The sequence below is a fragment of the Rhinolophus hipposideros genome (genome assembly GCF_964194185.1).
Source record: "Rhinolophus hipposideros genome assembly, chromosome: 3".
Taxonomy (NCBI): domain Eukaryota; kingdom Metazoa; phylum Chordata; class Mammalia; order Chiroptera; family Rhinolophidae; genus Rhinolophus; species Rhinolophus hipposideros.
In genome coordinates this window covers 88,227,192-88,242,080 of record NC_138049.1, presented here as the reverse complement: position 1 = coordinate 88,242,080, position 14,889 = coordinate 88,227,192, and the positions used below count along the sequence as shown (strand labels likewise).

The following is a 14,889-nucleotide window of genomic DNA, read 5'->3' as shown; positions in this document are numbered from 1 at the left end:
TCAAGCATCTCAGACTAAATATGTTTCAAACAGGTCTCATCATTTCTGGTCATCTCCTTCCTCCCCCCACCACACACCTGCTGTTCCAGTGGTTCCCTCTTTCCGGGAATAGCATCAGGGCTCTCCTGCCCCCCACCTCTCCTAGTGATCCAAGCCAGACACCTGACTCATCTCTGACTCATCCCTCTCCCACACTCCGAATCCAGGTTTATTGGTTCTACCTCTTGAATCTCTCTCAAATCACCTCTCTCTACCCTTGTTGCCATTTTTCCAGGCCAGGCTACCATCATCTCTTGCTTAGTTTACTGCAACAGCCTCTCAGTTTATCCCCCTTCCTCGCTTCAATGCATTCCCACTACTCTAGCCAGGAAGTGCTTGCTGGAATTTAAATCTGATTATGAGGCTCCCTTCACTCATTCCTCACTGCCCATGGGACAGAAACCAGACTCCCTTCCATGGTAGTCCAGTCCCGTCTTTCTGACCAGCCTCATCTCTTTTTGCAACTCCCTTGTACTTCTTTCCATTGAAAACATGTCATGCTTCCTCATGCCACTAGGCCTTTGCACATGTTCTCCCTCAGCCTAAAAGACACCCTTCCTTGCCACCCTCTTTGCTTGGCTTACTCCTACTCTCCCCAAGGTCCCAGCTGAGGCTCTGCTTCCTCTAGGAATCTTTCCTTAAGCTCCCAAGCCTTGTTAGTTGCCCATGCCTCTCCTCTTAGGGCTCATTCACATATCCACCTCCTCTGCTGTGCTGTACTGTAAGTCCTGGAAGACCAGGGCCATGTCTGAGGGCATTTTCATTGCTTCCTACTGCCTTGCACAAAGAAACTGATTAATAAATAGTTATTAAATGGAATTCAGTATAAACATAAGTTGTAACATTATGGTTTGATTCATCGAATGCCTGAATCATAAATTCACCTTACCTCAGTTTTCTCAGTGGCCTTATATATGTCAAGCTCAAAAATTGGTATAAGGGTGAAAAAGAAGAATAGTCATCATCAGAGCAGCTAATAGTTGTTGCAGCTAACAGTATGTGCCAGAAACACTTCTAAGTGCTTTACAGTATTAACTCATAATTATCGTAACAGCTCTGTGAGGTATGTATTTTTATTATCCCTGTTTTACAGATGGAGAAACTGAGTTACAGAGAGATTAACAAACATGCCTAGTGTTATACAGCTAATAAGTGGTGGCATCAGGTTTGAAGCCAAGCATACATTGTGGAATATGATTAACTCTTTGAGAAAGACAATAAGACTGAACCTGAGATGCTTATAGGGCTGAAAATGGTTAAGTCACCAGATGGAAAACAGTGCAGTGTGCTCACAACTTTAAGCAACAATGAGACCAAGCAGAAGTGATTAATCCAGAATTTAAAAACTCAGAAGAACATCAGTGTTATTTGTATATTCACTTTTTTTCAACCAGCTAACTCAATTGTGAGAGTTATCACTATTATTGCTAGTGGTAAGGACTACTCTGAGTCTGAAGTCTTGGTTCTGCTGTGTGACCTCAGAGGTGTTGCTTGCCTTCTCTGTGCCTCAGTCTCCTCATCTGGAAAATGGGGATAATAATGATAGTACTTACCTCATAGGGTGGTGGTAATAATTAAATATGTTGATACATGTAAGGCCTTAGAATGATGCTAATTGCTCAAAAACATCATCCTCATTATTTTTATTTACTTATCCATCAATCAGTCAACAATAGGTTTTGAACATGTGTCCTTCCTACACATTCAGTCCCACTGGGCCACTTCTTGGGCACAGATGAGCTCCCCTGTTTTAATTCTTTCCACAGATGTTGAGGAGTTTTCAGTGTTGTCTCCTTTTCAGTACCAGCATCTCCTCCTGTGCCTTGGATTCTCTCCATCAAGATCCTTCCTCACAGTAAGTTCTAGCTTATTCTCCAACATAAGCTCAAAACCCTTTTTCTGTTCTCCTGGGTCAGTTTGTTACCAATTGCTACGGGAAATAAAAGACTAGGCTAACCTAAATGATGAGCAGTGAGAAAACTATAAAAAGGCAAAGAAATTTCATGCATTATTCCTCATATATACAAAGATAATTATACTTCCCATGAAGGAAATATAGATGTAAAAAAGTTAAGATATGAAAGTACCACAAGGACTCTTGGAATTTAAAAAGTTACAAGGACCTTTATAGTTCATCTCATGTATTCACCTCACTTTGGGGGGATTTGGCCTTAAGAATGGGCCGTGATCCAAGGACCAATAGCCGTTATTAACCAGTGTCTTCATGTCTCCAGCCTGTAGCCAGCACACTTTCTCCTACATCGTTGAGAATCGTGGGCAGGACTTCAGTGGGACTTCTTATCCCTGGAGGTATGTTTCAACTGCTGTTAGTGTGATGCATAACAGGGTATCGTTGTCATTCAATTAACTTCATGCCAGGGCTTCGTTATATTCCTTAGTGATTTACCATTGACTAAGTGTAGATGTCTCTGTCCCCACAGAAGAGTTATCGGAACAGCCAGGGACAAAGCAAATGTCTAAAGTGAACCTGGTTCAGTCAATCAGCAAACGTCCATATTACCCCTTTCCTGTTCTTTGTGTGAGGAAGATGAGGAGACGAATATCTGTAAAAAGTATGAAACAATTATAAGATGGATTTGGTAAAGTCAAGGAATTTAGAGAAAGAAAAGCAGTTTTCTCTAGACCAGCTGGATGGTGCAGGCTAGAGCGGTTAAGGATGTTGGGAAGTAGTTCAGAAGGGGAAGAAGGTTCAGAGGAGATGGGGTGTAGAAGGTGGTTGGGGTTTGTAGGTGGGGAGAGGGGAGACATCCCAGGCATGAAGAGAAGTGAAGATTGTGGTGTTGTCTTCAGTGAGGAGACCTGGTTCACCACAGCAGAAATCTTACTTGGGGAAGTGGAAGGAAATAAACAACTGAGGGTACAGCAGGTCTGGAAGAGAAGAAAAGAGAATCAACCTTAGGTGTCCCCCTGAGTGTGCTTAAGCATTATGAGTGTGGGGGGGACAGTGGTTGAGTGTTGGAGAGAGAAGATCTAGCTTCCCTATTCTCAGTAGACTAGAGAAATTAATTTCTATAATTCTGTATAATGCATTATCACTTTTATATACATGTACTCCCCCAAACTCTCTTTGTTTTGTAACATTCATGCCTTCCTGCTTGCTTTAGAATTGCAACCTTGCCAATGGACCTTATTGGCTTTGGTTATGCAGCCTTTGTGACATTCGGAAGTATTTGGGGATATAAGCGGAGAGGTAAGGCCAAATCAGATTTTTCATGAAAATGACTTGGTGGGGGGTTGGTGGTTGTGCTAGAGTTAACTGAGGGTCTGTAAGCAGGACAAGAAGGGATTTATGGAAGGAAAGGGTTACATAGGGCTGCACATGACAGAGCGTTCCAACCTGGCGTTCTGGGTCTCCCTCCACTACAAAATTCTAATTTCACCTGTCATTATCACTTGCATAATTAATTGATTTAACCTTCTCAGGGCTACTTGCTTATTATTAAATGAGGAAATTTTTTTGTTTACATAGTTATAGTGTCAAAAACCCTAATTATGTTGACATTTTGTGTTGGAAACTAAAGCTCGTTAAATACCTAAATATCATATCTGCAGTTGTCTCTCCATCTCTGTCCAAAAGAAGAAAAAAAAAAAAACAGTTGATAAAGTGTTTTCATGGAGAACAACGAATGGTTAGGTTTTGTATTTTACTTTGTTTCAAGGTAGAAACATGTATAGTCATGGTGTCTGGTATTTCTCTTGTATTTTTTCTCTTGTATTTATATTTTAAAAATGAAGTATATATCAAAGATTGGTGTATTTATGACATTAGTGGACTTGAGTTTGAGTGAAAAGGCCAGGTCTATACAGTTACCAGAGTTACTTCCTTCTTTAGAGATTGCTAAGAAGTCCAAGGTTGAGCATAGTTCCAGGGGCTGAGGGGCTGGCACTTTCTCTTCTAAGATTCTGAGAGCCTGTAATTCACCTTAGATTTTTGTTTGATCTTATTTTCTCTCTCATTCTGTGTAACATTGGGAATGTATATTTGTTGGGGAAAAAATTGATGGCACCAAAGTAAGACTTGTATACAACTATTCTTAAAAGTTGATGTTTCATAGTCTACTTTAAAGGGGACTCAGTTTAACATCCTGATAGGATTGTTACTGAAAACTTTTTCATTGTCAAAGACATGTCTAAATAACCTGTATTACAGAACAGGAAAGAATATCTAGACATTTTTGCCTGCCTTTTAGAGGGGTGAAAAGGAGGGGGGAAAGAGAATTGGAGTGGGGGAAAAGATAAGGGAAGGGTCTTACTTTACTATTCTAACCCAGATCTCTTCAGGAACCAGTGAAATCACATTAGCTGTAAGGTCTCTGATTTCAGGGGCTGTTGTCCAACTGCACAATATGGTTCCTTGGACTCCTGCGAGAGCTCCCCACTGAATGATCCTGGAATTCAGTGTATTATGTGTTCAAGGAAGCCCACTCTTATAGCATAATTGAGTTAAGAGCACAGGCCACAGAATCTCGCATGCGCAAATTCTGTTACTGTTACTTCGGTTACTGTTAGGTTGGTGCAAAAATAATTGTGGTCTAAAAAGTTAAAAATTGCAAAAAAACCGCAATTACTTTTGCACCAACCTAATCGCTCCAATGCTCATGTGAATTGTTTTAACTAATGGGCCTCAATTCCTCATTTGTAAATTAATCTGTTAGGATTAACTAGAATAATCTTCTTAACCATATCCTTACCTGACTTCTGCTTGATCATGACCCATAACAGGGAGCACCCAGCCATGCATTTTGTCAGTATTTATCTAGGGCTGCCTGTGTACCCGGCAATGTTGCAGGCCCTGGGAAAACAGCAGTGAGCACAAAGACATGGCACTCACAAGTGAGTGGGGGAGACTAACATTAAATACACGAACAGGTATATAAATATGTGATGATGACCAATGGGAGACAGTAATGGGGACCCTCGTTCAGAATGATGGATCAGAGAAGGAGGCATCTCTGAGAAACTAACACTTCAGGCACCATCCAAAGGTGAGCGGCAGATGACCAGGTGAACCGTGCAGGGAAGAGCAGTCCAGGCAAGAAACAGCATTGTCTGGAAGCCGTGAGGATTAAAGAGTTTGGCATATTCAGGGAACTGAAAGAAGACCGGGGCTGCAAAAGTAGACCAAACTTGGGATTTTCCTAATTTCAGTGGGAAGCACTGAATTAGGGGAGTGACCTGTTTAGATATATGTTCTTAAAAAATCATATTGCTGTATTTGAAGACTAGATTTGGTGTGGGGGTGGGGTGGGGAGCAGCAATGAGGAATTTAATATTATTTCCAACTGTAGCAGTCTAACCTTTATATACATGTTTGGCATGGATGATCTTATTAACCCTGTTTTGCAAGTGGTCAAACTCAGAGAGGCCAAGTGATTTAACCAAAATCCTTCAAGCAATAAGTAAAGAATTAGGATTAGAACCTAGGGCATTTGGCTTCTCATTCAGAATGCTGGGGGGTTGTATATGGGTTTATATTGTCGCAGTGGTTCTTAACTCTGACTACAATCTGAATTCCTAGGGATGTTTGAAAAATAGAAATACCTTGACCCTACTCCTAGGGATCCCAAATACATAGATTCTAAATAGAGTGAGTTCCATGAAGCGAGGATTGTGTGTCTGGTTTAGTGTCACTGGTATGTAACCCACTGCGCAGTGCACAGAAAGTGTTTGGTGTTCGTCACTGCTCTGGAGCAATGGGTCGATGTGTTGGGAGCTGGCTGGCTGTGCCAATGCCCTGGTTCTTTCCATTTCTCAGTGTAGTCACCATTCATCCCTGAGCCCCGACATCTGGAGGCCAGAAGGTTTGTTCGTTATTCAGGACAGAACCAGTGCTTAGTTTGCACAGCACTTCTCTCTCTACCCCTATAAACTAAAAATACCTTTGCATTTTATTTTTATCCTCACAAGCTCACAATAAAAAGATGGAGTCAAGGAGAATAGAAAAAAAGAAAAACCAGAACAGAAAGAGATGGACATAAATAAATCTACTGGTTGCCCAACATCATGCACTCAATGCCAAAACCACTACTACAAGGCAGGCTTTCTTATTCCCTCAGGTGGTGCCTAACCCTTTCATTGCTATGCATTTGGGGTTCCTCTGCCTTACATGTAGGGTTCAGCACAAAACAGTCATTTTTGTAGAAACTATCCATGAATAGGCCTATAACCAGTTTGGCTTTGTCTAGTCATGCCCAAGTAGAAATACATTTGAAGGTGCATGTATCCTATTTGAAGAAATCCCTTTCATTTTGTGATTCTCTTTCTGAGCCCATACTTTTTTTCCCAGGTGGTATTCCATCTTTGATTGCTGGTCTTTTTCTCGGAGCTTTAGCTGGCTATGGAGCTTACCGTGTCTCCAATGACAAGCGAGATGTAAAAGTGTCACTGTGTAAGTAAGGCATTTTTCCCGGTTATGGAGAGTCGAACCTTGGGGTAGCTTTTTTTGATGCCCTGTACTGGGTATACTAGAAGATACATAGTCAAATGGCAAGTGGCCATATACATGCATTGAGACTGAACACAATTCTTGTTCCTTTCTAGACAGACCCAATCAAAAATAATGATATTGTTACTACCGTGTTTCCCCGAAGACCTAGCCAGACCATCAGCTCTAATGCGTCTTTTGGAGCAAAAATTAATATAAGACCCGGAATTATATTAGATTATATTATGTCAAATCATATCATATCATATCCGGTCTTATATTATAGGAAAATAATACCCAGTATTGCTGAGGAATGTTGAATAAGACACGGTCCTAATCTTTAAGGAGTATTCTATAAATAGAAATTTAAGCTAGAAAAAGACTTTCTTTGGAAGATATTTCAAGAATGGATTTTAACATGCTTGTTTAGACAAACCTTTTTGATGAGCTATTTCATAAAGTGTTTTAATAGAGCACTTCATCTTTTCAAGAAAATAGCAACTCAATACCTATGCATATTAGTGTTGTATTAGAAAGCTGAAATGAGATCCCTTTCTTTCACAAGCAAGCGTTGATAACATGTTTGAAGTTCTGGTTCATGCATCGGTTCGTTGTTCAGTTACAGCTTTCTTTCTGGCCACCATGATGGGTGTGAGGTTTAAGAGATCCAAGAAAATAATGCCAGCTGGACTGGTTGCAGGTTTAAGGTAAGAAAAACTATGTTTATCTATATTTTCCTCTGCCATCATTTTGAAGTGCTGCATTTTTGGCAAAATTTAAAAGTAATTTTTATTACGATAAGCATGACTATAAACCCTTCAACTGTCATGCATTCTATTTGGTATTGATGTGCACAGGAACGTTTTTATTGGACACACTTAGTTTGCGATAGTATTTGATCACGTGTACACACTTAACCTTTTTCAGACTAAAGAACTAAAGCTTCATTTTGCCTCAAAATTTACCCATCTGAGGCAGTAGACGTATTCATTTAAATCTGACACTCAGTCTCTTAGTTGGACAGAGTGACGATCTGCTGCAGTTATTTTGAGTTTTTAAGGGAGAAAACGGTATTTTTTAAAAAAGATAAATAGGGAACCTCAAGTTTCTCTTAATTTGATCCCAGTAATTCTATCCATGAGATTAAGCACATTAGCAAGTAAAAATTTACAGGTAAAATTTTAATTCTTCCTGGAAGCTACCTTAAATCATAAACGTGTTCATATCCTTTAATATATATTTTCACCTTTTGAAATTTATTCCGTAGAAATAATGAGATGTATACAATGACTGATTTTTATTGCAACTTTATGTCTAATGGAAAACATGATAAATTGAAAAATTAGAGACAACCTAAAAATTTACCAGTAACTAAGTGTTTCAATAAATGTTTTGAACAGGCATTACATGTTATGTTTTCCAAAACTGTGTCCTAGTGTTGGCAAATCTTAATCACATAAGATTTTTAAAAAGAAGAAATAAAACAACCAAATATTAGTGTGATCTCAACATAAAAATGTTTATGTATAAAAAACCAAGACCTCAAACTATTAGTGTTTTTCTCTAGGCGGTAGCGTAATAACTAATTTTCTTCTTCCTTTCCGTAGAATTTTCTAGTGTGGCTGTGTATTATATTTATGATTTGGGGAGGAAAAGTGTGATTACAAAGACTGCTTTCCAGTTATAATGATACTTGGTAGTGGAAAGAATCAGAAGTAGGGTTGACACATCAAGAAGACAAGACCCTAATCAATGGAAAGTAGCTGAGATTGTAATAATAAACCACCCCCAACTGCTCATTGATTGTTTTTCCAAGTTGATTTACTTAACTAGCTTTTGGAAGTCTTGTGTTTCTTCCAAACGTTTCTCTTATAAAGCTTCATCCCAGATTTTAGGAACAGTGAGTTCTGATTTTTCTCATTCAGTCAGTGAACATTTTTAAGTGGCTAATTCACTCATATCTGGGAAATTCGAATACAGGGATAATGAGATCACCCCTGCTCCAAGGAGTAGAAGGTGGAGAGAATCCTGGAAGCCAGAGTTTAGTGACACCACAAGTTAGGGGAGTGCAGGACTCTTCTGTCTTATGCCACGTAAGAGCAACCCTCCCTTTACCTTTCTTTTACTTTAATCCAGCCTCATGATGATTCTGAGACTTGTCTTACTGATGCTTTGAGAATCCAGAGGAACAGAAAACTAAATTGATGTCATTCTGCACTGACAGGCAGAGCATACTCTTTGAACTCAAAAGATAAATTTCAATGTGGAATGTTAAGTGTCTTATGTTAGAAACAAAAACACTGTCACCTCTAATGTGAACACTAGTATGAGGTATTGTGTTTTGTGTTTTGTAACAAAAAAAACTTTGTTTTCTAATTGTCAGATACTGCTTTCATTAATGGTATTTAATGAATTATGATATACTCTTTTATTTGCTGTGTTTAGCTTTATGTACGTAGTGTTTTTCAATAATTCCAAATACTTGTCCAAAGTAAGTTTAAATTAAACTACCGATTGTCAGATAAGGGAATACTTTAAGTGGACTTCACTGAATGCTAATATATCTATTTATCATTTGTATTATACTAAAAATTATATTTTTTCCATTTTGTATTGTTGCCAACATTGTTTTTTCCTTTAAAAAAATCCATTTAGTATACTAAAAGAATGTATTCAGTATTCAAATAAAAGATGTTCCATTTTAAACCTGTTTCTTCCATTTTAGTGTTGTTTCTATATACTCAAATGATCTTTGATATTTAAATGTTCAAGTATTAAAGAAAGAGGTTGAGAAAGAGGCTGATTTAACCCAGAACCCTTCTGCAGGAACAAATATTCATTCTCATTTTCTTTCTCTTTCTCTTTCCCTGAAACAGTAATAATTCTGAAACAAAAATGGTTTTGTCTCAAATTGCCATTTCATTTTTAGGCATAGTAAGTCCAAGGAACTTACTTTTAGGTCCCAGACTGAACTTCAGGAGTCCCGAGTCCCAGCCCAGTTCTTCCACTGACTGGCTGTACACTCTTTGGAGGGTCATTTCCTCACTCTAGAACTCAGTTTCTCACACTTAAGGAGGAATTTGGACTACATGGTCAACAAGGGCTCTTCGAGCTCTAAAAATGTGCAGTTTTAGCCTTGTTGGCTTTGTGCAATGGTGTCAAATTTCAAATCCTTTCTTTATTTTTGTTTTATTATTTTTTTTTAATTGAAGAAACTGGTTGACAGCATTATAAAAATTTCAGGTGTGCACCATTATAATCCGATATCTGTATAGACTATAGTGTGCTCACCACCCAAAGTCTAATTTCCATCTATCGCCATACATTTGACCTTCACCTGTTTCACCTTCCCCCTTCCCCATTCCCTTCTGGTAACCACCAACAAGAGGTCTGTGTCTGTGAGTCTGTTTTTTGTTTTGTTTTGTTTGTTCATTTGTTTCTGTTTTGTTTTATGTTCCACATGAATGAAATCATACAGTTTTTGTCCTGAAATGTTGGGTAGAGCTCCCAACTGATAACAGCAGAGTTGGTATGGTTGTGTTTGGTTACTTTTCCCTAGTGACTTTCAAAGTGGTTATTAAAATTTTAGTGGTAAGTGATTCAATTAAGGAAAGAAAGGGGGGGGGGGGAACCCAGCTAATATAACCAAATGGGAAAACCCAGAAAGAATCCTTTGATCAATTTTCAGAATATCCTACCTAAAAAAATACATAAATAAATAAATAATTCCACTTATCCTAATGGTGCCAAAGAGGTTGTTGGTACAAGCAAGTCTGGAAAAGCAGTTATTATTGGGGTGCTCTGTGCCCTTGCTGATGGTCAAAGGCAGTTGAGAAGAACCTTCATATGTAGACTGCCAACAGCTTATACTCAAACCATGATTATGATACTGAGATAGAAACTAAATGTGAACTTGATCATAGAAATATATACTATATCTGGAAAATGCTCTAGTAATGGAAAATTTAAGACACTAGTTTGAAGCTATGCCATGTGCTAAACTTTTCACAGAAGGTGGTGGAAGAAGGTGATGGTGATGGGTCAGCTTTGATGCTGTTGGCAGTGAAGACCTCAGGTCAGTGAGGTCCTGTGGTCAGTCTGGGGCCTGGAGGAAAGTAGTTCTTACGTTTTTGCCCCGTGAATGTCTTTGATGTGTTTCCTGCCATAGAGTCTTTTCTGGTAATTAAAGTACGAATGATAATGTTACTCATAATAGCTATGATTCATTGAGCATTTGTTACATATAGAAGACACTTTACCAAGGAGAAGACTTTGGAGCATCTCCATGTTCACAGTGATCCCCCTTCTCCAAGAACTGCTACCTCTGTCTCACCTCCTGCAGAGGTGATGGGCTCCTGCCAAACATGGTTGTACTACAGAACTCCTCCTTCCAGCCATGACTGATTTGACTGGGTCCATTGAGTCACCTGACTTAACTGAAACCCAGTTTTCATCCTAGGAATTTAGCATTGAAACTTGGAGGTAACTCTGTGTGTGACTGGAACAGATAACCTCAGGGATTGTGGTACAGCAATGTTTTCTCACACAGAGTGAGGAAAGGTAATTAGTAAAGGTAAAGAGAAAGGTAATTAGTAAAGAGAGCAAAACAAAGGCAGTGGATGGAGAGAAGTGAAGAGGTTGAAAGAGAGGACAGTAAATCCTCATTTAATGTTGTCAGTAGGTTCTTGGAAACTTATTTTACCACAGGCTAACTGATGTAAACGAGTTAGGTTCCTATGACATCTCCTTAACATTATAATCAAACGACATTAAACGAAATGTTTGAGGACCTGTTGTACCAAGAAATGTCATTCAATATGTTATTGTGTTGAATTAGGAAAGCCTGATGAATCAACTCTTCCTTTCATCTGGAAAGCACATTGTTTACCATGCTATCTGCTAGCATTTGCACATGAGAAATGAGCAGATCCTACTCATTCATCAATTGAATTACTATGCTACCTCTGTGCGGTTTTTTTTTCGTGTCTAGTACCTGCTCTCTAAACTGTGTTTGACAGAGTGGGTGTGCATGACATCTGGATTGATTCCTCTCCCCACCCACCTACCACTCCTGTATTATTATAGTCCCAGCATGCTCCAAGCCCTGACTACCTAAAGTATGAAAATCATATTATTTTTCAAATCAGTATTTTAATTTTTTTTCTCTTTCAAGAATTGAAATGATCCTTCTTTACAAGAGAAACAACAACAACAACAACAAACCCTTCACTCATATATAACATGTCATACCCTTAGGGGAATAGTGACAACCAAGAATTCCATATACTGTATCTCCACCCTATTCACCATATTTCTTCCACTTAATATCTCTCCCAATTACTTGTGACTTGAGTGGGTGGCAGAGAAACAAAGATACTGAGACTTTGGAGTTGCACAAGCCTGATTTTGAGTTTAGAAGACCATAAAGTGTATGCCATGTTCTGATTATCTCTTGCTACGATGTAACAGCCTCAAAACTTAAGCAGCTTAAAACAATCACTTAATTTTGCTTACAATTTCGTGGTTTAGGAATTCGGAAGGACTCAGCTGAGTGGTTCTTGTTGGGGGTCTTTCATGCAGTTCTCAGTCAGATGTTGGCTGGGGCAGGAGTCAGCTAAAGGCTCTACTAAGCTAAGTGTCCATGGCTCCCACACATGGCTAGCGATGCAGTCCGCTGGCTAAGAGCTTAGCTGGGCTCTTGACTAAAGTACCTACCCATGGCCTCTCTATGTCACTTGAGCTTCTCACAGCATGGAGGCTGGATTCTGAGAGGAAGCATCTGGAGAGTGAATGTTCTGAGACCAAAGCAGAAGGTACAAGCCTTCTCTGATCTACTTCAAAAGTCACATAATATTATTGTCACTGTATTCTATAGGTTTCGAGTGAGTCACTGAGGCCAGCCCAGATCCAAGGGGAGGGGAATTATACCTCACCTCTCTTTGGGAGAAAGACCAAAGAATTTGCCACCATCTTTAATCCAACACATGCCACAAACAAATGACTTAGAAGAATTGAGGAAGAGTCCAGTTGCCCTCTGAAATTGAGGTAGAGGAAGAGAGTTAAGGGGAAAGGAAGTGAAGTTAGACACTGAAGTACTACGCATGAGAGGAAACCCCTCTCTCCTCACATCAGCCCCGTTAAATGCAGGAGGAGGCAAGCTAAGAAATGCCAGAATCCCAATACAGCTTTGGGATCGGTGGACCTGGGAAACCTTTGCCTTACTTCTCACTAACTCAGAGTGACTCAAAAGCACTGAGTAGAAATGTCGAGGTGCTATGCCAAGGTAGATGAGCTTGAGATGGCCTGAGAGTTCTCCACATAAGAGCCAGATATTTCCAATACAGTTACAAATTCAAAAGACCTTGCAGTGTTAACGAAGGGTGCGGCAGATTTCTGCAAGACTATCACCAGGACACTAGATAGGAATGATGATGTTTTGGCAGTCTCCTGTGTGGACAGAGTCTGTTAAGGATGGGACGGCCCTCTCCCTGGTACCTGGGGATGTAGCTACAACCCTAGAGAAGATATGAGCGTGTGTTTTGGGGAGGAAACTGGAACTGTCTGAGACTTAGTTTGTGCCCTTGGTAGAGTGGGGCTCAAAATAGAAATTATATTCAGTTAGAGAAATACGAGTATAAAGAAATTCTTACACTCTTAAGTTGTTGAACTGATTCACCCATGTCTCCACATACAATGTTCCCTTCTCTGAGTGGACTGCTTTTTAAATCAATTTTAACAATCAGAATAATAATTATCAAAGAAAATAGACCAAGCAACAGATGCTTTCACATTACACAAAATAGAGGGAACGTTATCTTGTTTGGTATTCAAAGGTTTGTTCTTCACAGTAATTTCTGAGGCTCCGATAAAACCTCAAAGTTTTAGAATCCCAGAAAGATGCCCTAGAGTAGGATTTATTGTGAGTAGCAAGATTGGCAATATTTTACTACTTCTTAAAAGCAAAAGCGTACTCTGAATGCCAATGTCTAAATTAGTTGCCTGGGTTAAATATTTCAAGTCAAAATGTCTTAACTTTTTATTCTATTGAGGTATTTATCTCCTAAAAGATAATGAATTATAGATTATAGGTGGGTCACCTCTGACAAGATGTTTATTGGTGAACATATCTTCATTAAGAGTTTTTGGAAAACTCATCAAACTCAGATGAATAAGTTTTCTTCATAACCAATTTGGAATTATTCCTAATAAAATGATGAAATATGTGAAAAATAAAATATCCATATGTATAATAGATAATGGTAAATCCCCAGTCATTCAAGTTGTACATATTAATTTGAGGTGAGAGAGTAGCAACAGTATTTGACAAATAGAACTCGATGTGGTTAATTCATTTAAAACCATTTGAATTATAATTTTGGCTTTCATTAAAGCTATAACTTTATTATAAACAGAAAAATTAGAAATATTTTTAATATCTGACTTAAGTGTTAAGAATATAGTAAACACATTTTAGAATAATGGCTGGATTTTAACAACTGCATTTGTTTGCTTAAGAGAAAGTACTGACTTCCTCAGACAAATGATACTAAACAGAACTCTGAACAAGTCTTAATAGAATATCATCGTCCATCAGCTTTTCCCAGCTCTCCCTTTCCTTTTGTAACTACTTCCAACTCTGTCTTTTACTGAAATGAGAGGAAATCATAAGAAGAAAGTTCAACAGACTCTAAGAGCACTGATGACAATTCTCTCCACCTATTTGCCTAAAAGGGAGGATTAAAAGCAATTATTGTGCATTTATCTCATTCTAGCCAGAAGAACTTCAGCAGGCAAGCAAACCTGCTAAGGAGGATAATTTCATAGCTTTCAAGTGTGCCTCTGAAGTAAAAAAAAAAAAAAAAATCAAAGGAAATAATCTATAGTTTAAAGTGTGTATAAATAAGAGGAATTAAATACACCAGTAACTGCATGCCCTTTGTTTTGTTTTGTTTTTCAATCTTCAGCTTAGCATTCTGGAATTTTATCTCCAATCATCGTGGCACCATGCCTCCTTTCTGCTTTGTCTACTGAAACTGAGTTTTAGTAATGTGGATTCGTTGGTAATTTAAGATAAAGAATAAGAATTCTCCCCCCCTATCAAAGTCAACTAGTAACCTAGTGCACAGTACATTTCATGTATCCTTGGGTGTTGAATATATATTTCTTGGTTTATGAAAAATCTTTATGTCCTGTTTGTGACATAAAGTGAGGTTTGCTTTGCTCCCATGAAGATGCTGTCTGGGTACTTGTTGGTCTTATTTGGAAAGGTCTGTGCTTCCTTCTCCTTGAAGGAGGATTGGCTTGGTACTGGGAACTAAGTTGTACTAAGTGGAAAAGGAGACTTTGTAAAATAATCAGATGCTAGCTAGATAAGCAAACAAGTTAGTTTATTTAAACTATATTAG

At 38.6% G+C, this 14,889-nt stretch overlaps 1 protein-coding gene across 5 annotated transcripts in view; it reads left to right on the top strand.

Moving 5' to 3' along the window:
• The window catches only part of TMEM14A (transmembrane protein 14A), a 34,355-nt gene that overhangs the window by 1,373 nt on the left and 18,093 nt on the right, over nucleotides 1-14,889 (top strand). For 2 of the 5 annotated variants that reach the window (XR_013992632.1, XM_081038931.1), the window contains exons 2-6: nucleotides 1,806-1,894; nucleotides 2,274-2,349; nucleotides 3,165-3,250; nucleotides 6,347-6,448; nucleotides 7,104-7,191. Coding sequence is in view for 4 of the 5 variants with exons in the window: in XM_081038931.1 (XP_080895057.1) it covers nucleotides 3,181-3,250; nucleotides 6,347-6,448; nucleotides 7,104-7,191 (260 nt within the window). In the remaining variant the exon portion in view is untranslated. Of the gene's footprint in view, nucleotides 1-1,805; nucleotides 1,895-2,273; nucleotides 2,350-3,164; nucleotides 3,251-6,346; nucleotides 6,449-7,103; nucleotides 7,192-8,464; nucleotides 10,179-14,889 lie in introns of those variants that run through there. The other 3 variants (XM_081038929.1, XM_081038930.1, XM_081038928.1) reach the window with 3 other exon arrangements.